This window comes from Bos indicus x Bos taurus, chromosome 21, assembly GCF_003369695.1.
Source record: "Bos indicus x Bos taurus breed Angus x Brahman F1 hybrid chromosome 21, Bos_hybrid_MaternalHap_v2.0, whole genome shotgun sequence".
NCBI lineage: Eukaryota > Metazoa > Chordata > Mammalia > Artiodactyla > Bovidae > Bos > Bos indicus x Bos taurus.
The window spans coordinates 60,250,641-60,273,022 of record NC_040096.1 but is presented as its reverse complement, the minus strand read 5'-3'; the positions used below and the strand labels follow the sequence as shown (position 1 = coordinate 60,273,022).

General features: G+C 46.5%; 1 protein-coding gene, 1 long non-coding RNA gene and 1 other non-coding gene across 3 annotated transcripts; 2 read left to right on the top strand and 1 right to left on the bottom strand.

Annotated features, from left to right (window-relative positions):
• Window positions 1-9,621: 9,621 nt before the first annotated feature.
• GLRX5 (glutaredoxin 5) lies at window positions 9,622-19,564 on the bottom strand. Its single transcript, XM_027521096.1, has 2 exons — window positions 19,167-19,564; window positions 9,622-10,290 (listed from the first exon to the last, which is right to left on the bottom strand). Exons 1-2 carry the CDS (start codon window positions 19,462-19,464, stop codon window positions 10,112-10,114), a joined length of 477 nt encoding a protein of 158 aa, XP_027376897.1. The 5' UTR covers window positions 19,465-19,564; the 3' UTR covers window positions 9,622-10,111.
• A 170-nt stretch (window positions 19,565-19,734) lies between these two features.
• Window positions 19,735-22,084, top strand: LOC113879527. Its single transcript, XR_003507365.1, has 2 exons — window positions 19,735-20,052; window positions 21,308-22,084. It is a non-coding gene; the product is annotated as an uncharacterized LOC113879527 (long non-coding RNA).
• Window positions 20,709-20,982, top strand: LOC113880196. The gene has a single exon (XR_003507659.1).
• Window positions 22,085-22,382: the final 298 nt, after the last annotated feature.

Here is a 22,382-nt window from a genome sequence, read left to right as displayed (position 1 = left end):
AACCACGGGACATGGGTTCAATCCCTGGTCCAGGAACTAAGATCCTACGTGCCTTGGGGCAACCAAGCACGTGCACCACAACCCCTGAACTGATGCATCCTGGAGCCTGTGCTCCGAAACAAGAGACGCCACCACAGTGAGAAGCCCAGGCACTGCAACTCGAGAGTAGCCCCACCTGCTACAACTAGAGAAAGTCCACACATAGCAACGGAAGACCCAGTGCAGCCATAAATAAATAAATAACACAATCTACCACGCAGATGAACTGTGAGGACACTATGCTGTATGTAAAATAAACCATTTAACATTATGTAATTCCACTTCGATGAACTACCTGGAGTGTCAAATTCATAGAGACAGAAAGTAACAGGGTGGTTGCCAGAGCTGTGGCAGGGGGTGGTGGATCGGGGAATTGTTTGATGGGTAAAGAGTTTCAGTTTTAGAAGATGAAAGGAGTTCTGGGGATGGATGGTGTGGTTATACGACAATGTGAACGTACTTGAAAATGGCTACGATAGTAAATATTATTTTTTGAAAAGATTAATCATTTAACAAAAGCCCTTAGAAACTGTTTTAAACAGGTAGCAGAATTAAAGGTTGGAAGATGGGAACTTCCCTGGGGCTCCAGTGCTTAAGGCTCTGCGCTGCCACTGCAGGGGGTGGGGGTGCGGCTCAGGAGGAAGTAAGATTCCACTCGCCACATGGTGCAACCAAAGAAGGCGGTGGGGGGCGGGAATTGGAAGATCTCTGCTCTACTATGACCTCAGTAGAGAGTTTTTCCCTAAGGACCCAATCAAAAAATGTCCCTTTCTATACCCTTACACTGACTTTTTTACTTCTTAGCTCTTAACCCACCTAACCAATAATTGGTCCACTTACCAGCTGTTCTCTTTCTCTCCCTCTACTCGACTACGATCCCCATGAGAACTGAAACGTTTTCTGCACTGTTTCCTGCTCTACCCCACAAACCTGGGACAATAATAGAATCAGGAGAGACAGATGGCAAATATTATGGGAGAGACAGGGAAAAGAAAGTCAGGGTAACCTCCCAAAGAGGAGAATGAAAAGATAGGGACTTTGAAAACAGCAGAGAAAAGGCGAGAAAACTATGAGGTTGTTCTAGAACCCTAACATCTGACATATAGGAATCAGAAAGAGAAACAGGAAAAGTCAGGGTAGGGAAATCCCCGAAGAAGTACTGGGAAAATTTCTCAGAAGTGAAAAACAGGACTCTCTAGATTGAAAGCCAGTGAAGGGAAAACAAAAGAAATTCACACTGGGGCACATACACCAGGGATAAAGAAAAGATCCTAAAGAGGACTTTTCCTATAAAGGAATCATCAAAGATCGGGACTCAGAATAGCATCAGATTTCCCACTAACAGCACTGGAAGCTGGAAGGCAATGAAGCAACATCATTCAAATTTAAAGGGGAAATCTCTTCTGATCCAGACAAGCTACCAAATCTAGCATACAAGCAAAACAAAACCTTCTCAGACAAGCTGATCTCCAAAAGTGGACTTCCTATGCACCTTCTTTAGAAAGGTTTTGCAGGATGTGCTCCAGTAGAGCAAAGGGATAAAGTGAAAAAGACAAAGACTCAGGATGTAGGGAACAGAGAAACCAACACTGGGAAGACATGAAGGGAGTCCAAGAATACTGACAGGACAACCAGAGGACAGCTGAAGAGTGGAGGACTCCAGGAAGAGCTTGGGAGGAGGTGGATGGGGGACAGAGAGGACAGGCACATTTATTTATTCCATGATTCTGTTTGAAAACTGCATTGATGGGGAGATGTCAGACTACTGTGTAAAGATTAAATATGAAATCAATCAGAAAATAATCAAATTAAAAAGACAATCATTATATCACTTATATGCGAAATCTGAAAAGGTAGAACTCAAAGAAATGTAGAATAGAATGTTGGTTGCCAGAGCCTGGGGGATGGGGGAAATGGAGAGATGTTGGTCAAAGTGTACAAGTTTCTAGTTACAGAATGAATAAGATCTGGGGATCTAATCTACAGCATGGTGAGTATGGTGAGCAATACTGTATTATATATCTGAAAGTTGCTAAGAGATTGGATTTTAAATATTCTCTCTACCAAAAATAAATGGCAATTATGTAAGGTGATGGATGTGCGGATGTCTTAACCAGCCCTACTGTGGTCATCATCTTGAAGTAGATCAATGTATCAAATCATCACACTGTACACCTTAAACTTACACAATGTTATACGTCAATTTTATCTCAGTAAAAGAATGAAAATGAAAAAAGCAAGTATTAATAAAGGGAAGGAAAAGTTGCACAAGAAAGAAATAGAGCATTTGGCTTATTAGTGAAAAAAATATAATAGTCATAATAATAATAATGCAAACACCGACTATCAATTAAACCCAAAATTGTTATAACTGTATGGGAAATAAAGTAGAAGGGGGCAGGGGGGACACTGATGAGGATATAAGAGCACTGAATCCTTTTCTAGGAAAACAGTAAAGAGATCGGATGTCTGAAATTAGTTAGCAAAGAAAGAGCAAAGAAGCATAATATTAAGAAAGATGGGGGCGAAAAGAAGAAATAGCTTAGGGAAACAGGTGAAAGACGGCATTGCAACGTTCATTGTCAGTATCATTTGACTTTGACATGTATTGTCTTATTAAAAAGTAGATTAACTAATAGTTGAAAAATACCAGTGACCGGGAGTCTACAAACCTTATTGGACCGGGATGCCAACAATCAGAAGGTGACAGAGGAAAAAAGTGACAAAGGAAAGGGCTGGGATCATGGACAGAGGAGGGAGCGAGGGAAGGAGGGCCGGGCGGAGAGATGCCCGCCAGCACGTGAGAACCACGGCTGCTCCCGAAGTAAGGGCGGAGGCTCTGCGCAAGCGCAGAGACACAGGGCGGGCCAGGACTGGGTCTGAGGTCAGAGGGGAAATCCTGCCGATGATGGGAGCTCCTGGGGAGAGCCCTCCGCTCTCCGGCTCAAATACCCGCTTCCTGCCGTTGGGAATCTCACCAAATGAAGCCCAGTGGGACCTCTGGCCTGTCCGCTTGTCCACGCACTACGGGGACCCTGGGGGCACTTTTCCTTGCGCTTCGTTCACCTCTGCCCAGTTAGGCCTGCTCTGACGGCCCCCGTCTCGAAAGCTGACCCTCCACCTCCTCACATACCTAGTCAGGCACAGCCGGGGGGAACTTGCAAAAGCCCTGGGCTCCTGGTTGAGTATTTTGGGGGAAACGCAGATCAAATTCAGTGGCAAGAACAGTTCTTCCCTTCAGGGCTGCTACTCCCAGACTCGGTGGCCAGAGCTCCATAGAGGCTGAGGATGCAATTATTTGGCCAGGCCTCCGGAGTGACCCACAACGTGAGGACCGCAGTTCCAGTCCTGCTCCTCACTGGGTAATGACCTTGGATGAGGGACTGCAGCTCTCTGAGTCTGTTTTGTCGTCTGAAACGGAGAGATAACACCCTCCATTTGCAGACCTTTTGTAACCAGTAAATTAGGGCTCTAAATGCTGAGGGCAGGGGAGGCGGTGCTCAATAAACCTTTGTGTACTGATCCCTGTCGGCTCATTCCAAGTGATGCCCACCATGAAAATACAGGAACCACTTGTAGTAGTTTCCCGTCGCTTCTGTAACAAATAACCCCAACTTGATGGCTTAAGACAGCACGCATTTTTCTTCTTACAGTTCTGGAGACCAGAAATCTGAAATCAATTTCACTGAGCTAAAATCAAGACCTATATTTATGTGGCAGCCTGGATGAGAGGGGGGCTTCCCAGGTGGCACTAGGGATAAAGAACCTACCTGCGAGTGCACGAGACGTAAGAGACAGATTTGATCATGGATCGGGAAGATCCCCTGGAGGAGGGAATGGCAGCCCACTCCAGTATTCTTGCCTGGAGAATTCCATGGACAGAGGAGCCCGGAGGGCTACAGTCCATCCATAGGGTCACAAAGAGTTGGACATGACTGAAGGGACTTAGCATGCAGGCCTGCTGGATAGGAGGGGATTTGGGGGAGAATGGAGGCATGTATACGTATGGCTGAGTCCTTCCGCTGTTCAACTGAAACCACCACAACATTGTTAATCGGCTATACCGCGATACAAAATGAAAAGTTTAAAGTTGGGCGGGGGGACAAAAAAACCACGGCCTATATTCCTTCTGGAGGCTCCAGGGGAGAATCTGTGTGTCCTTGCCTTTTTCAGGTTCTAAGGACACCTGTGTCCCTGGGCTCATGGCAGCTTCTCCATCTTCAAAGCACTTGTGATGACTGGCCCCACCCAGATGATCCAGGATAATTTCCCATTAATTTAATCACAGCTGCAAAGTCCCAGGGAACAGTCTCACAAGTTTTGGAAGTCAGGATGTGAACCTCTTTGGGGCCCTTTTATTTAACCTACCACACCAATCTTTTGCTCCATTAAAACTGCAGTGACTTGGACAGGCAGAATTGATAGCATCCTTTGCTGTCACCTCTGTAATAGTGCTCTGATCGCCCAAGAATCATTCTACGGTGTTACCAAGAAATTGTGGATAAAAACTCAAAGGTCAGAAAGCCCAAATAATGGGAAATGTGCCCCAGGTTCCCAGAGTTACAGCTGTATGTATAAAAGCAACTGCTGAAGTTCTCCTTCAAATTCCAAATATGTTAACGCTCCCTTGGCTCAAGGCAGGAGGTGGAGATTATATGATCCCTGGGGCTCAGTCCCAGACCTGGGGTCCAGAGCAGGAAGAGCTCCCATCACATAATACAGGACTTAGCCTGGACTCCCCTGGAGGAGGGATAAATTCTGATAAATTAGAATTGACTCAAGGTTAAACTGTGTTCTTTCAAATAGACTTTCACATGATGAAACCTATTCTAACCTATCGGTTCAGTAAACAGTTTCCACTAAACGAAAAGAAGTACTATTTAAAAAAAATTAAAACTCAGTGGCAGTTAGTCCAACTATAGTATTAGGAAAGTAATTTACAGGGAATTCTTTCTGTCTCAGGACTCCCTTACCCCAGCCCCAAGAGCAGATAAATAATGGATACACTCCACTGAGAGTATTAAATTTTGCCATTGACCTTCAAAGATGAGTTTGCATGCTCTGGGAACAACCAAACAATGGCCTGTCAATAGATACAGACTTATCTCTACTCCCTTATTAAGCCTAACAATGATGGTGAATAATGTACCACAATCAAGTCCAGATCTAGTCCAAAGTAACCATGGAGGTTAACCTATCTGGAGAGCTTATTATGGGCTAGGCTTTTGATGTGGATTCTCCAATCTCATAACAAGCCTGACGTAGGTGACATTCACCACTGTCCTGTTCAGTAGAGAAGGCAAGGGGGTTATTAATGTGTCTGAGGCCTGTCACATATCTGGGAAGAACTGGAATAGGAATCCAGGAAGTTTGATCCAAAGCCAAGCTCTTCTGCACTGCCCTGTGCTGCTGCTCTGGTGAACTGCAAGAACCTAACACTTCTTACATCTTTATTTTAAAAAAAAAATTATTTATTTATTATTACTTTTGACTCTGTTGGGTCTTCGTTGCTGAGCGAGGGCTTTCTCTAACTGCAGTGAGCCGGGGCTCCTCTCTAGTTGCAGTGAGCAGGGTTTTCATTTCTGTGGCTTCTTTTGTTGTGGAGTATGGGCTCCTCAGATAGCTCAGATAGTACAGAATCTGCCTGCAATGCAGGAGACCTGGGTTCGATCCCTGGGTTGGGAAGATCCCCTGGAGGAGGGTACGGCAACCCACTTCAGTATTCTTGCCTGGAGAATCCTGTGGACAGAGGAGGCTGACAGGCTACAATCCATGAGGTCGCAAAAAGTCAGAGGACTGAGTGAGTAACACACACACATTAACACACGCACGGGCTCCAGGGAGCATGGGCTCAGTAGTTGTGGCACGTGGGCTTAACTGACCTGTGGCATGGAAGCTTGCCAGACCAGGGATCGGACCTGTGTCCCCTGCACTGGCAGGCAGATTCTCAACCGTGGACCCCCAGGGAAGTCCAGGACCTAATGCTTCTTTTGTGACTCATCTGGAAAGAACAGAAAAAATTACTTGCTTATTTTTTACATATTTTTCTGAGCATGACATATGCTGCTTATATGGGATCCTTGAGTGAAGATAAGCAAAAGGGCAATTACAGCCTGGTGTGAAGGAAAATAAGGGGTTGTGGGGGTAAAACAGGGGGTAAGGAAAGGCTGTCAGGGATGGCAATCTGGGAGAGAGTGAGAAGGCCAGTGAAGTGTGTATGGAAGCCCAGTCTGGCTGCAGTCAGGAAAAGATCTTTGAAGCAAGGTACACTTCTTACTCACTCAGTCAGGTCTGACTCTTTGCGACCCCATGGACTGCAGTCCACCAGGCTCCTCTGTCCATGGGATTCTCTGTCCCATGGGAAGAACACTGGAGTGGGTTGCCATGCCCTCCTCCAGGGGATCTTCCCAATCCAGGGATCAAACCCAGGTCTCCCATATTGCAGGCAGCTTTCTTTACCAGTTTAGCTACGAGAGCAGCCCAAGAATACTGAAGTGCTTTGCCATTCCCTTCTCCAGGGGACTTCCCTGACCCAGCAATCAAACTGGGATCTCCTGCATTGCAGATGGATTCTTTACCAGAGAAGCCCTTAGACTCAGACCAGATCTGCTCCCAGCTTAACTGAATGGTGCACGTGGCTTTACCACCTGCATGATGCTGCTCTCAGGAAACAGGGCAGGATGAGATGCCCAAGTCCACCTCACCCCCACTGTGGGTGGCTTGAAACCAGCTCTTTCTTTCTTCACTCTTCCTTCCCTCTCCCTCAAATTAACTGTAGTGTGAGACTTCCCTGGTGGTCCAGTGGTTAAGCCTCTGCACTTAACACTGCAGGGGGCAAGTTCAATGCCTGATGGGGGAACTACATATGGCGCAGCTACACACACCCCTGGCCCCACCAAAATATATAGCTATCATTGAGTTCTTATGGATGACAAGAAAGGAATTTTGGATTCCACCAATTGTCAAGTGGATTATGAAATCTATTTTTTTAAATAGCTATCAAATCTACTTCTGTTTCTGTGACCATCCACCAATACCTATTTTTGCCTGCCAGTGACTCTCAGAAACAAACCTGGAAGCTTCCTTGCCTCTGGTTTAAATTTACTCCAACTTAACTTTGCCAACACAAAGGTCGATCCTCTGAACCCTTGGCACAATCTCTCCCATCACGAATACCAAGGGACCCAACCTCTCAAGATACAATTTTTCTCTTTAACAAATGGTAGTTCTTTAATAATTACAGGAAAGCATGAGGACCCATGTTCTACTCAATTCAATAGGGCCAATAACAAGTCTTAAAACTTCCCTTCTGTTCTAAAATATCTCCCAAACCTCAACTCATACAAATGTTTAGTCTTCTAAAATAACCTCCTCTATTTCCAACAGTCTAGTAACACAGTACTTTGAAGTTGTGACAAAAATCCAATAAATCAAATGGTAACAGCCGATGTCCTGCAGTGGAAAGCTGTGAAGCAGACCTTGCATAGTTAAAACAGATGATGTGTGACATTGCTGTTTGTACAAGGGATTCTGGTGTCACTGTTCTAATTATCACGGCAAATTCTAATTATGCAGATCATTAAAATTATTCAGACTGACATCAGATACCATCTTCAATTTCCCACTTGGGAAAGATGTGTCAAGCATAGAGAAAGAAAGTATTAATGAACTGCTGGAAAGAACATTTCCATTCCGTGTAGAGCTCAGTGATTGCTTAAACTTTTAAGCTCTCTGGTGACTGATATGATCTCACTATGATTCATAAGCCTCTGAGTCAAATTATTTACTTGGTGGCTCTCTCCCAGTGCTGATATTCTAGGGAGGTTTCCTACATTGATGTTTCCCTGCAAATGTTTCTCATCATTTCATTGTTTAGATGAACCCTACGGGGATAAAGGCAGGTTTAGGGAAAAAGCCAAAAGGAGCAAAATTATGGAAAAGCACCAGATGCGAAGGCGAGGGTCAGTTTTACACGCTCACGTGTGTGCCCCAGAGCCTGGTTCTCATCCAGGAACAGTAAGAGAGTGATTTCCCACTGGTATTCTTTCTAAAGGACAAGGTCACAGGCTTGGCTCAGCCTTGGCATGGCAGCGGCACAGGGCTTCCTTCCAGTGCCCTCATTTTCATTTGTAAAACAACATGCTTCCAACAAATGAGCTCCAACCTCCTCTATGGGTCTGTGTAAGCTCTTAGCGTAGAGCAGACACAAAAGGTATTGATGGGATGCAGAGTACACAACACGTGTAACATGAAACCTTTTGTGACAATAATCTGCTTTTCTTTCCCCTGAAGCCCTGAGTTCTGTAATTTACCAAGGCCAGCCCTCTCATCTAATAGGACAGCCCCCAACGACCTGTGGGGGCTACAACTCGTCTTTCCTTTCTCCACAGGCTCTTGGCAGGTGGGGGGCGGGGGGGTGCGGGAAGTATGGAGCCAGGAGCTGAGACCTGCAGGACCACCGGGCAGGTCAATCCTTACCCCACTAAGTCCATCCGTTTTCAGAGCTTTTCCAAGAGGTATTCATGTAGTCTCAGTGATCAGCACAGAGCAAGCCTCCCGAATGGCTCTGGGGAAATAAGCCATCCTCTTTCTTTGTTATTACTTTTGCTCTTTAAAAAAAAAAAAAAATGCAGCTTCTTCCTACCTCTGCCACTGTGCACTTCTGAATAGATGCTTTGTTTAAGCCCTTGGAGAGGAATGAAGGCTTCTGGGAACCCCAAGGTGTAAGAGTGGGCTTTCTTCCTATGAGTTACTGTAAAGCTTACCTCCAGCTCACTTTCAGCGCAGGTGGAGAAGAAACACAGTCTTGTTAAAAGATACCACGTACCACAGTACAGAATCAACTATGATTCCAATTATGTTCTTTTTTTATAAAGGCCCTATTTTTAAGGAATAAAAGGTTCACAAGATCCCATGCTCTGGAGGGGGTTAATGGCCGCTTCCTATGGAAGTGCAGCACAGCTGGCCAAGCACAGGTCTTTGGAGACGGGCAAGTGGGGTGCCCCCTCGTCTCTCCCCCTCACTTCTTGCCAGTCCAGTCTGCCCAGGACTCCAACTGGGTCATCAACGCCTCTCAGCATTGACAACACTTACTTCCCCTCAAGAAATTAGAGCACAGCTTGATGGCAATTTTCATGGAAATTTTAATAGAAGAGTATGAGACTCACTCTTAATTTCTAAAATCCAAAGGTCAGAGTTACTAAAAGTCCTTCTAGACTGAATGTCCGTGTCCCCTCAAAATTCCTATGCTGACATATAACCTAACTCCCAAAGGGATGGTGTTAGGAGGTGGGGCCTTTGGGAGGTGATCAGGTCGTGAGGGTGGACTCCTAATAAATGGGATTAATGCCCTTAACCAAAGGGGCCCCAAAAGTGGGAACACGGCTGTCTGTGAAGCAGGAGTGGGCCTCACCACAGAGCGTATCTGCTACAGACTTGATCTTGGACTTCTGCCTTCCACAACTGTGAGAAATCTACATCCACTGTTTATAAGCCACTCAGTCTACGGCATTTTGTTACAGCAGCCGGAACAGATGAACGCACAGACTTACTGCTGTTCAAAATAACCACTCACATGCAGTATCCCTGGGTTGGCATTTTATTTAAAAAAAAAAAACAAAACACAACCCCAAACCCCGGTTATCTTATTTTCTTCCTTGCCCATCAGTTTTCTTAACAGAATGAGTCACGAAAAACTGGGGGAGGGTAGGGGGGGATGGTATATTATCTTTACAGACTGACGTTATTTGTGGAGGACCCGTGAAGAATAACAATGATTCAAAAGCTCCCAGGTTTACTCCTGAATCAGGCAAAGAGCAAAGGACAAAACAAGAGGAATTTTGTTTACAACAATCTCGTAATGCAACATTGATTATGACAGTACAGTGTTTACGATTTTGTTCGAGATAGGATCTTCCTTGCCCAAACACCAGACACGCTAAAATCACTTGGCTGCTTACAAACTGGAGGAGCCAGAGCAAGCAGCCATCTGAAGACTGGGAACCTGAACGGTCAGGCTTCTCTGGTGGTGAGATGCTGACACCAGCGGCCCCTCGCCCGGGGCCGCCTTCCCTCACTTCGAGTCCTGGTCTTTTGTGTCATCTAAGAGGGCGGAGCGGATCCCCAGCTTTTTCAGTTCTTCTACCAGGTCCCCGTTCTGGTGCATCTGCAGGAGAATGTCACAGCCCCCCACGAACTCGCCGTTAAGGTACACTTGCGGGATGGTGGGCCAGTTGGAGTAGTCTTTAATGCCTACGGGGAAAGAACATGGAGGGTCATTGGAATGAGCAAAGATGAACCTGCATGACGACACGTCTCCCTGCTCTGAGCAGAACACCCCGTGTCCCTCCCTTGCTCCCCATCCCTGGGGACAGCATAAGCTTTAGAGTCCAGTGAACTTCTGTTTAAACCTTGACTCTTTGGGACTTGCCTGAAGGTCCAGTGGCTAAGACTCTGAGCTCTCAAGGCAGAGGGCCAGGGTTCAAGGGTTGCCACACGCTGCGACTAAGACCCAGCACAGCCAAATAAATAACAAAACAAACAAACAAAAAAACCCTGACTCTTCCAATTATAAATAAACTGAGAGGCCTCCATCCTGTTTCTACCTTCATCCCACAAAGTTTTTACGAGAATCAGGTAAGGAAAACTCTCATAAATGACCTGACTCACAATTGACCCTGGATAATGGCAGAGTACTTGATTAGTTAATGCAAGTTACACAAGACACACAGGTGATATTCCCCGTGCTTGTGCCAGCCACGTTGCAAAATAAAAAGAGAAATGCCACAACTTCAATTCCAAATGGACGACTGAGCGTGGGCCCATCACAGTGACTCACTGGCAGACTGGGCAGCCCCCACCTAGAGTTCTTCATGCCTGTCTTGATTGGTGAAGCAAGACACTGAGTCACTGGTTTTTATCTTGAATGATTCTCTTAACCGAGCAAAAATCCATCTCCTATGTCTATAGACTGTGGCTCTGGCCCTATTCCGCCCCTCAGATGGGACAGCTGAGCTGGTTCAGCCCAGAACTCGTCGGGACTGAGGAAAATGAAGGGAAGGCCCAGGGCTCACAAAGGCCCGTGCCCTGGGCCAGGCGCAGGGCCACAGGCCAAGGGAGACCCCCTCCCCGCACTAACAGACAAGGACGGTGGCTCCAAGGACACAGCGAGATGACACGCCTCCTGGGACAGGGCAACCATCTGACGATTCTGTTCAGAGCTGGGCCATGAGGGCGATGGTTACGAAAGAAATGTGGTTTCAATCTTAAGACATTAAAGAAAACAAAAAAAAAAACCTTTTCTGAGTTCCTCATCTTTTAATTTCTTTTTGACTCAGAGCCTGAGATTGAAGTGTACTTTTTTAAACATACAAATAAATGAAACAGAAAAGTCAACAGATTCTTCAAGCAAAAGATCGTATTAGGCAAATTTTAGAAATCGGTCAAGTGGTGGTTTTATGTAAACAAACAATACAAAACCTTCTGCTTGATGCCCCGTCGTTTATTATCAGATGTGTCTGACCAAGTACGATGGCCAATAGGAGTTATTTTACAAATAACAGTCCCAAGATACCCTATGTTTTTCTCTTTTAAGTCACTGCCTCCTAAAAAAAAAAAAAACCAGCAACTTTGCTCACCAGGACAGCGCTAGAAGGTTGCCACTGGAGAGTTTTATCTTTCTTCTGCAGACAGACTTCAAGGATGAAGAAATGGTTACAACATTATAGGCTCTGAAAAGTTCCCTTCGAAGCCACTCTGGGTTTCTGTTTTTTAAAAAAAAAGTCAGCTGGAGGTTTGGAGATTATCAATAAAGGGCAAATTCCACGAACCATCAGAATGTCTTCATCCTGGAATACTCTGAAGAATTCAGGTTGTTCATTGCTCTGATGCTTGGTACTACATAAATAATTACTTAGCATTAAGTTGTGTGTTTGGGATTTTTTTTAAAAAAACTCTATTCTCAAACACAAAGAGACTATCAGAATTTACTTATGTTTCCAATAATTCATTTTTTTTATTTATGACGGGGAGGATTAGGAATCGTTTAACATGAACTTTTTACCTCTTCTAAACTTTCTTAAACATCTTTTACATTTATGTACACAAACCATTTATCTGCACAACACTATGAGTTTTTTCCCCCAATTAATAATACGTGCATTAAGCTTTCCATAGCAATAAATATGCACTGATTCTTTTGGTGAACGCCTGTAATTTTTTTTTTTTTTGCCGTGCCTCGCAGCACGCAGGATCTGTTTCCCGACCAGGAATTGAACCCAGGCCCCCTACACTGGGAGTGTAGTCTTAAATCACTTGACCGTCAGGGAAGTCCCAGTGCCTACAATTTTTGAAACACTCCAAAGGTGAAAAAGTTTGCCATCTGAAGGCCACCCACAACCACATGTTTAACCCTAAAAAGTATGATGTTTTAAAATATAACCTTTGTTGAGTAAAAGAATGATTTGCTTTCATCAGTTGTGTTTATGCTCAACCATGGTTGTACCATGCTCAGCCACAGCATCAGGCTTGTCCCAGTCACTGAAGATCATGTTGCTGCAGACCATGCAGCCCAACGGCCAGGAAGGAAGGGAATCCACTCTTACCACCAAAACTGCCAAAACAAGCGGGCTTTTGGCCCACCCTGAATATCCAACACAGTCACGTGCAAGGGAGACTGATTCCTTGCAAACCCCGTGGCCCGTGACTGTCCTGATCACTTACACTTCAAGAACGTAGGAGAACCCACCTCAGAGCACAGGATGGCACTGTGACAGCCCCCACCTCAGAGCACAGGATGGCACTGTGGGATTCTCCAGGCAAGAACACTGGAGTGGGTTGCCATTTCCTTCTCCAATGCATGAAAGTGAAAAGTGAAAGTGAAGTCGCTCAGTCGTGTCTGACTCTTAGCAACCCCATGGATTGCAGCCCACCAGGCTCCTCCGTCCATGGGATTTTCCAGGCAAGAGTACTGCAGTGGGGTGCCACTGCCTTCTCCGACAGTGCTGACAGTTTATCATAATTAAACTTACCTGCTTCTTTCATTTTTAGATTATCAAGTGCTGTTGGTAGCTGATGTCAAAGCAAAGCTCTGACATCTTTCCTAAAAACGATGCCATTTTCCATGTTTTAAAAAGTCTGATTACAAGTTTAAATATTAAAGGAAATACCCAACTGCTTCTTAGAGAGTGAAGTGAGAAACTCCCAAAAACAAAACACTATAAATCATAAATTGGAAACTAAAATTCTATGAAGTCACAATCAAGTATGGCTAATTTTTCTCACCCTTTAAATTTTCAGTGACTACAATGTAAGTGTGAATATTTGTGTAGTTCTTGCATCTATCGCTTGGAATAAACCAGAGAGCAATTCTTGAAAAATTAGAAAATCATAGCCAAGAATGGATCTTAATGATAACCATACTTTATAGATGATAAAATGTGATTCTGTTTGTGACAGAAAATGCTGAATGCAAAGTTACATAACAGGTAAAACCAGGACTGAGACTTAGGAGTCTCTTACAAAATCAGTTCTACATACACCCACTGCTCCACCAAAAATTTTAATATTCCAAAGTATCAAGTCAGAGGGGAGAAAACGTTCTAGAAAATTCCCTTCCAGAACTTTCAAAAGGTGCTTCTAAAATTCTTGACATTTCAGAACACTGGACGTCATTCCTGCTTTGGACAATCAACCATAGGAGCACCGTGATTGCAGTTTTCCTTTTTCCCGGTAGATTTTCAGGATGGGAGCTTCAGAGTCTGATGCAGTTTAATTCCAACTCTGCCAATTAGGGGACTCTACTCCTTGGTGAGGTGACGTCACGTCCTCTGGAGTCATGTAGTTCTCCATATTCCCTAACTTAAGAGTACTTAAGCACTTAAGCAGGTAGGACTGCTTGAGATAATGTGAGCTAAAAGCATCAAAAATAGCAGAGCTTCAGGAGAGGAAAAGTAAACCACAGTGCCAAGAAGGAACCAGGAGGAGGAACTGGCAACCCGCTCCAGTATTCCTGCCTGGGAAACTCCATGGACAGAGGCGTCTGGTGGGCTACAGTCCACAGGGTCACAAAGAGTGGGACACGACTGAACGACTGAACAGGCACACGAGAGGAACAAGGCTTTGGTTCAGGGGTCAGCCTGGCTGGCTGGCTTGTAGATACAGCCTCAGGTAAATCGCATCTCTTAGCCTTAAAATGGGAGTAACTCTGCCTCACAGATTTATTATGAAGATTAAATAAGTTAAAATTGGTGAAAGGAATTAAGCTCCCACAGTGCCAGGCGCCCTGTGGCTACCCTCTCCATGTCAGTATCCTCTACCCCATTCACAGTGATGCTCTTCTGACAACATATGCAGCAGAGAAAACAGAGGGAAAGAAAGCGGGGACACCAACGAAGCACGCCATGCAGCAATAAAAATACCATCTCCTGAGCTACGGCTTCCTGAGTTTCATACTCTTACATTTTTCACACTCTAATCTCGTTTCACCTTTACAGAGGTAGGTATAACTATCCTTATTCTACAGATGAACAAATAAGGGCTCTTAGGTTAAATAACGTAACCAGTGTCACAGACCTAGCATATAGTGGAGCTAGAATTTGTGTCCCGGTGCCTGGGAGTCCAAAGGCCAGGTTCTTGACCACCAGAGGTGGCCTCTGGCCAGGGGCTGGCATCAGTTACTCCTGCCCACCTGTGAGCCCCACCTGCATGACACACAGATCTGCAATCCATGGGACCGCGTCACATTTTGAACATTTATATACACACGTGGCATTAAGTCACAATTACCTTTTTGCAACCGGTTGCTGTTTAGTCACCAAGTCATGTCTGACTCTTTTTCGACCCCATGAACCGTAGCCTGCCAGGCTCCTCTGTCCATGAGATTTCCCAGGCAAGAATACTGGTGCAGGTCGCCATTTCCTTCTCCAGGGGATCGTCCCAATCCAGGGACTGAACCCGAGTCTCCTGCATTGGCAGGTGGATTCTTTACCACTGAGCCACCTTTTTGGCTAAACATTGTCTTTTCTTAGATTCAGTCAGATTAAATACCTTTAGATCTAATTAATTTTTTAACCATAGCTTAGTTTCCCATCACATGACACAGTTGCTTTCTTCAGTCTGCTGCTAAGAGACCAAGATCCTTTCTTGCCCACTTTTCATTACTACAAAGAAGCTGCACATCCTTACAGGAGTCTCCGAGTTCACAGGCAGGGGACGGTCTCTCCAGCCCAAGGGGTGGCAAACCACAGCCTTCGGGCCAAGTCCATTCCAATTCCTTGTTTTTATAAGTAAAGTTTTATTGGAACTCCGCCTCTCTCCTTTGTCTAGGCGTCGTCCCTAACTGCAGTACACTGTAACAGCAGAGCTGAACGGGTGCCAACAGAGACCACTGGGCACCCAAAGCCTAAAGTATTTACACTCTGGCTCTTCACAAAGGAAGCTTGTCAATCCCTGCTGTAGACTAAATACCCGAGAGTGAAACAGATGGGTCTTCAGGTCGGTTCACCTTCAACCTGCCCAGGTACTGAGAGTTTCTCCTCCAGAGGGTGGGCACACGTTATCTCCCTGTCTGCAGCATACAACCCACCCTCCACAGACACATACGCACACTCCTGATCTGACTTCTTGCTAACATCATAGCTTTACTACGGCCTTAAAGTCCTGGACACTGGCGAGGCTGAGTGTATTTTCAAATGCTTAAGAACCATTCGACAAAGGATGATGGTTATTCATTCAACAGACACTGCTCTCTATGTGAAGAATACAAGAGTAATCTGAATAGGCAGAAATTCCAGTGTCCATAATGTTTTTACGAGCATGGAATAGAGTTTATGATAAAATGATAAAGAAAAGAAGCAGTTTTCATTGAGACACTCACTGAAAGCTCGCTTTGCACAAGTAACACACACAGTGCTCCGGGAGTCACAAAAGACACGTTCCCCGCTCTCAGGAGGGCAGAACGCTGCATATAGACACGTGTGATCTCAACTCTACTAAAAAAAAAAAAAATAAAACTGTTAGAAGGTAGATCCAAATGTTAATAATAATGGTTTATGGTTTCCACCAGAATTACAGTGGATTTTCATTTGCTTTAGGTTTTCATCATTGTTTTCCAAGTTTCTCCCATGAGCACATGTTTCTTTTGCAACCGAAAGTAAAGACTAGTCTTTGTTAAGACCAGGGGTGGGATATAGGTCCCTATCCCTTTGGGTCCCCCACTGTGGTTGTCTTCGATGTGTGCTCCAGGTTTTAAAAAAGGAAAAAAAAAAAAAAAAACTTGAGGAAGGACAAAGTGCAAAGCTGCCTCACAGTCACCCTGGTTCCCTGGGTCTCAGGTCTCAGCCTGACACCTCTGGGCACCACACTCCCCGGACCCAGCGCCCAGAACCAGGAGACAGTGTCTGAGAGTCTTCCTCCAGCTTGGGCTCTTCTGGCACAAGAAAGCAGGAAAGGCCAGTTTTGCAGGAGTCCCTCTCCGGTTGTGCTTTTCATTCTGTCTGCCCTCTAGGGAAAGATTGAAGGCAGGAGGAAAAGGGGACGACAGAGGATGAGATGGTTGGATGGCACCACCGACTCGAAGGATATGAGTTTGAGCAAGCTCCGAGAGTTGGTGATGGACAGGGAAGCCTGGCGTGCTGCAGTCCGTGGGGTCGCAGAGTCCGACACGACTGAGCGACTGAACTGAACTGAACTCTCCTGTTACTAGAAGTGACCTTGGGTCTGGGAAAGGCGCACAGACATATCCTTGGCTGGCAAAAGCAAGCATCAGACAGCCTGTCAGTCTCTCACGATAAACTCAAAGCTATGGCAAGCAAAAAGATGGAGTCTTCAAGTTTCAAAGCCTCACCCAGGCTAAACTAATCCTCGCTGTGAAAACCTGCTTACACCGCTCTGCCCTAAGTCTGGAGGTTGAGACTTACACTAATGCTTACTTTTCTAGGCAACAAAAGACATGTATTATGTTCAATATACATGTAACACATTTACTAACGAAAGTAATGGTCTGATGAAGGTCAATGGTCAAGACATTTAAGGGTTAAATTCCTGTTGCTATGGTTTGAACACTTAAGAACAAAAGACTGAAAGTCAAACACAGAAGTGTTCTTAGCAAAAACATTCTCACTCCTGCTCTTACTTTAAGTTCACTGGCCAGACTGCAGAATGGCCTACCTCTGGTTATATTTAAAAACATTTTTTTTAAATTGAAGTACAGTTGATGCATAATGTTTCAGGTATAGAGCAAAGGGATTCAGTTATACCATCCACTGGTTATATTAAACAGGAGAACTGAAAGTCACAAACAGGAGGCTCTCAAAACTTTATGCTAAGCAAGATAACAACAACACAACTTTTTACTAAGGGCCATAGTGGCGAGGCAAGGTCCCAGCTGAGACTGCAGTTACTCCTATCTTATCTTATAAGCAGAGACACCCTGCTGCTGGATGAAGACTGTAGCTCACCCTGTATGTGAAAAAAGCCAGCCACTTGGTAGCATTCCAGTAGACCAGGAAGGCAAAAGGATCGTGGGCATAATTCATGGTCGTATTACTTTTTTTTATTTTTAGTCGCTCAGTTGAGTCCGACTCTTTGGGATCCCGTACCTTCTGGTAATGCTAAGCTGCCTTCACTCCTCATTTCCACCCACCAAAACCAAGAGTTCTATAGGGATTAGATAACGTGGGGAAAAACACTTTTAAAGTCATAAAGTGCTAATAATAAAACAGCTACCATTTAGTGGGTGCCTTTCCTGTGCCAGGTGAGATGACGGGCACTTTCTAAAAGTTTTCCTTTCTCTTTGTTCCTCACAAAAACTTTGGCACAGATGGTTTCATTATCCTCATAATATTGAAAGGGAAAATGCAGTTTTGTGACTTGCTTCAGGCTGCAGAATGGATTGGCCACAGGATTCTAACCTGAAGCCTTTCCCTGACACCAGCCTGTCTCGTCCATGTTGGAATGACGATGGTGGACAACTTCAAATGCAGAACAGCAAAATACAGAACTCGGCATGGAGACTACCACAGAACTTGGTGCCTTAAAACTCTCTCTAGGACACTGTCACTAAACAACCTCAGGAAGACTCAGGGAGAACTCAGTCACTGAAAAGTCTAACTGGAATGCCACCCTTCAGCGGGTACAGGGACAGTCCCCCATTTCTCTGCCAACCCCATCCACCCCAGCCAAAGGGCAGGCCTGGTTTTCCAGGCAAGAATACTGGAATGCGTTGCCATTCCCTTCTCCAGTCCTCCTACTCAACGCACAGCAAACAGAAGAATGCAGGTAAGGTTCACAGCAGGAGACTCAACAGCAAAGCTGCTAATTAACTGTCAGGGCCCTCCTCCCTCCCTCCAGAGCCAGTGACAAGTCACAGACTCTGCAGACTGCCCCAGAACCTGACTGGCTCCTGGAGCTGCCAGCTTGAGTTAGCTAGGGCTCAGGAGTCATTCCTCCTCCCGCTCCCCACAAACCTCTCTAAGATACCCTATCTCCCACAAATCCCCCCCATCCTTGAGTATCTGAACATGAATTTTCATGTCTTTTTCTCCCACAGCAGCAGACGTCAGCTAAATCCACTCCAAAAGCGGAGTCAAACCCCTCCTTGTAAGCAACGACAGAGAACGGTCCCTGACCACCCCCATCCCCCAGCCTTGAGGCACGACAGGCCAATCTCTGAACCCCCGAGCCTCAAAAAAGGGCAGCCTCGGCCCTCCCCGCACCATCAACAGTACCTGCCCCTTATTCACGGGACAGGACACTCCCTCAAATTGTCCCCAAGTGACTACTCCTTAGGGCCTCTGCCTGTATCCCTTTGCCCCACTTCCCCACTCCTGCAAAGCTGGGAGTCGGGCTGCTGACCATGTTCCTTGGACTCACCCGAAGAGAACTCGCCCTGAAACGCCTATTGCAGCTCACAGTGAGAATCGGAGAACAGCTAGGACTTAAACCCGCTGCACAGGCTGGCCCAGAGCCTCAGATCTTCAAAACCCAGTTTCAACTCGATCGTGCCCCTACTCTAGATGCTCTAATGCGGTGTGGAAACCCGTACCCTGACCGACCGCCCGACAGACCCTCGGCCCCGCAGAGCGGCCAAGGGAGGTCGCCCCCCAGCCCCGCCCGCAGCCAGCCCTGACCTTGCCGGAGCTGGGGGTCGTCCAGCACGTTGTAGGCCGCGTAGTCGCGGACGCCGTGCAGCCGCAGGATCTGCACCACGGCGTTGCTGAAGCCGCACTGGGGCTGCTCCGGAGTCCCCTTGAGGAAGACCACCACCTTGTCCTTCTTCACTAACGCGTCCAGGTGCTCCGACGAGCCGCTGCCGCCCGAGCCTGCCGCCCGCACGCCCGGGCCCCGGAGGCCGCCGCCTGCGCCGCGCCCCCAGCGGAGCAGAGCCGACGCCGCCGTCGCCGCCGCCCGGCCCAGGGACCCGCTCATCCCGGCACGTTGGCCGCAGCCCTAGACCGCCGGCGACCTGGGCTAGCCAGCCGGAGCCTTCCCGGGACCCGGCCCGCGGCGGCTCGGCCCGCCCCCCGGAAGCCCTCATTGGACCGGCTCCGAATAGCTCTCCATCATTGGAGAGCTCTGGCCCGCAATTACTTAATTCTACCAATCAGACTGCTCGTCCCGCCCCGACAGGGTGAAGGTGGTCTTTATGTCTGAGCCACCACCCACCCCCTTACCATTGGCCGTCGGCAACCGCTTCTTCAGTTGATTGGACAAAGTGGATGTCCATCAGTGTCACGACGTTCCGCGGTAAGGAGAGGTGAAACCAGAAAGACAACTTCCCTCCGAAGGGTAGACGGGCCTGCTGGGATACTGAGGGAGGACTGGGTCAGGCGCTGGGCGGGGTTTTCGCAGCTCCGCGGAACGCCGGGAAGGGGTCACGTCCAGATGAGGGATCCGGTTCCGGTGCAGACGGCGGCCTCGGCGTTGCCGCGGCAGTGCGGTTGGCCGGTACCTGGGTGGTGAGCTCGCGTTGTTGGAGGGGCTGGAGTTGTTCTCGGTCCTGTGTTGTCCGCTTAGGTGAGCTGCCGGAGCTTCCGTGAGGCCGCGGCGGGAGCGGGGACCGTGCGGGCCTCTAGCGGCCGGGCCGGGGTTACGAGATCGGGGCGCGCGGGGCTTGAGTCCCGGCCCTCCGGCTGTCCCGCTGCCCATGTAGGAGACCCAGACCATTTCTTGCGTCTGCACTTCGATTATTTCACTAAAATAGTTTTTGACTTTTAAAGTTCACGAGACGCTCTCGTCTGTGTGGTCGGGGCTTCGCTGACTTTCCCAGCCTACTTAAGCCCCTGGGCCTGGGCCCCAGGAAAGGTGTGTTGTATGGGAAACTTAAGAAAGGAATTGGTTCGTTCGAGAAACGTTTTCCGAGCAGCTGCTGCGTGCAAGGCACTGCGCCGGGGCGAGAAGTCCAGTGAGACCTGTGCCCAAGGTTGACAAATGAGAGGCGGGCACAAAGCAATGTGGGATACAGGGGAGGGAAAGGAAGCCTCCCGAGGCCCACCGCTTTCTCCATTCTTCATTGTGCATGTCGCACCTTGTCGTGCATCATTAGCTTGCTTGTTGCCTTCCCTCCCAGACTTCGACTTCATTCACCGCTGCAGCTTCAGTATTGAAAACGGGTGCTCACGTTGGTGACAAGAGTGACCGCCGAAGAGCGGGGCTCCGTGAAATCGCCGCGTGATCTGTAGTCTCGGCGTCGCACTGGGTTGATGGTACCCTGGAGCATCCCAGACTTGCAGAGAAAGCATCCTCCAGAGGAAGCTGAGGCATGACTGCTCGAGGGCCGGCAGTGCCATGTGCAATTTTCCTCTGATAGTTCCCAGTGCTGTTGCCACGGCGATGGTGGCTGTGCCATGCCATTGTCTATCAACCGACAGGAAGAGAAAACTGGCAGTCAGATATTGTTTAACAGACGAAGTGGTTTCTGTTGGACACTTAAGTACTGCTAACAAATTACCTTTCTTTTCCTTTCTTTTTTTTTTTTAGAAAAAAACCCTAAATGTTTTAAAAGGGTGGCTGGAGGTGACCTCGTTCTGCATTCAAGGTTAAAAATCTGAAAATTAGAATATGTGCTCTCAGCAAGAGTATCTTCTAAATAATCATTCAGCATGAAACTTGAGCCCCATAAGCTGAAAATTACACTCAAGACTTTCCTGAGAAATGCTCCCCAGTGACATATTTATTTAACCCCCCTTCGATGGTATTGATGTTTAGTACTTTACTAATGTGGGATCCACGATTGATCAGCTTCTTAAAGAATCCTTTTTTTCTCCCCCAGAGTCATTGATTCCAGGTAAATCAGAGGAACAGACATCATGAACAGAAATAATACAGGAAGTGATGTGATGCCGAAGTTTAACTGTTGTTCCAGAAGTCCAGCATCTGTGGCTCATAACTTTAGGAACTGTATCATTTGCAAGGTCACCTAACTTTTACTCATATTGGGTTGGCCAGAAAGTTCACTCAGTTTTCCTGTAAGCTGAGAGAACCCGCACGGACTTTTTGGCCAACCCAATACAGTAAGTTTTGTTTGTTTGTTTTTGTTTTTTTTTAAATAAATATTGACAGTTTGTTCCAGAAAACCTAAATTGTAAATTGCCTACTCTAAGCTGCCTGATTCTCTGCTTGTGTTCACTGGAATAGGGAGAAGAATTTGCAAACTGATTATGTGAGGGTCCGAAATGTAAAACCGAGCCGTGGGGAGTAGCCTGTTTTTTGCCTGGTGTGTAATATCGGCTTTGCCTGTTACAACTGACAGACATTTTATTAAGTTGAGAATATAGCTGTCATTAAAGACTAAGAATAATCCTTGAGCAGGAAGAATATGAACCCTATGTTTTCCAAAATTACGATAGAGTTGCTGGTTACAGTCAAGTATGGTGAGACCGTCCGTGAAAGGCAAGGACATGGAAAAGCAAGTGGGAGTTCTTTCCAAGAGCTAGGTGGGGTGGCTTTGATAGGATGATGAAGGGAGAGAGATCACCTATCCAGACCAAAGAAATTGAAGCAATACACCTAAATGTAAGTTTTTAATAAAGTAACCTAAAGTATAAAATGTTGTATGTGTTGAATATATTCCTTTCTGTCTTTCACTTAAAACCACTCATCAGGTGTTGGCACCAAACATCAGTGATTTAAAGAATCAAAGAAAATCGTATTCAAAATATTTCCTCCAAAGCACCAGCCTCTTGTATATAATTTGGCATCTGAATTATCAGCTTTCTCACTAGAGACTATAGTGAACCTATGACAAAAATACACTTCTTAAACAGTTGTAAGGAGTTTGCATTTGTATGCACGTGCATTTGGGTGTTCTGAACGGGGACGTCACCCTCTGTCCGTTTGTGATCTCT

Bases quoted from the DNA above. Each gene is read 5' to 3' on its own strand.
- GLRX5 (XM_027521096.1), bottom strand. From the start codon at position 19,464: ATGAGCGGGTCCCTGGGCCGGGCGGCGGCGACGGCGGCGTCGGCTCTG. The intron at 10,291-19,166 runs GTCAGGGCTGGC...CTTTCCCCGTAG, and splicing joins CGACCCCCAGCTCCGGCAAG to GCATTAAAGACTACTCCAAC.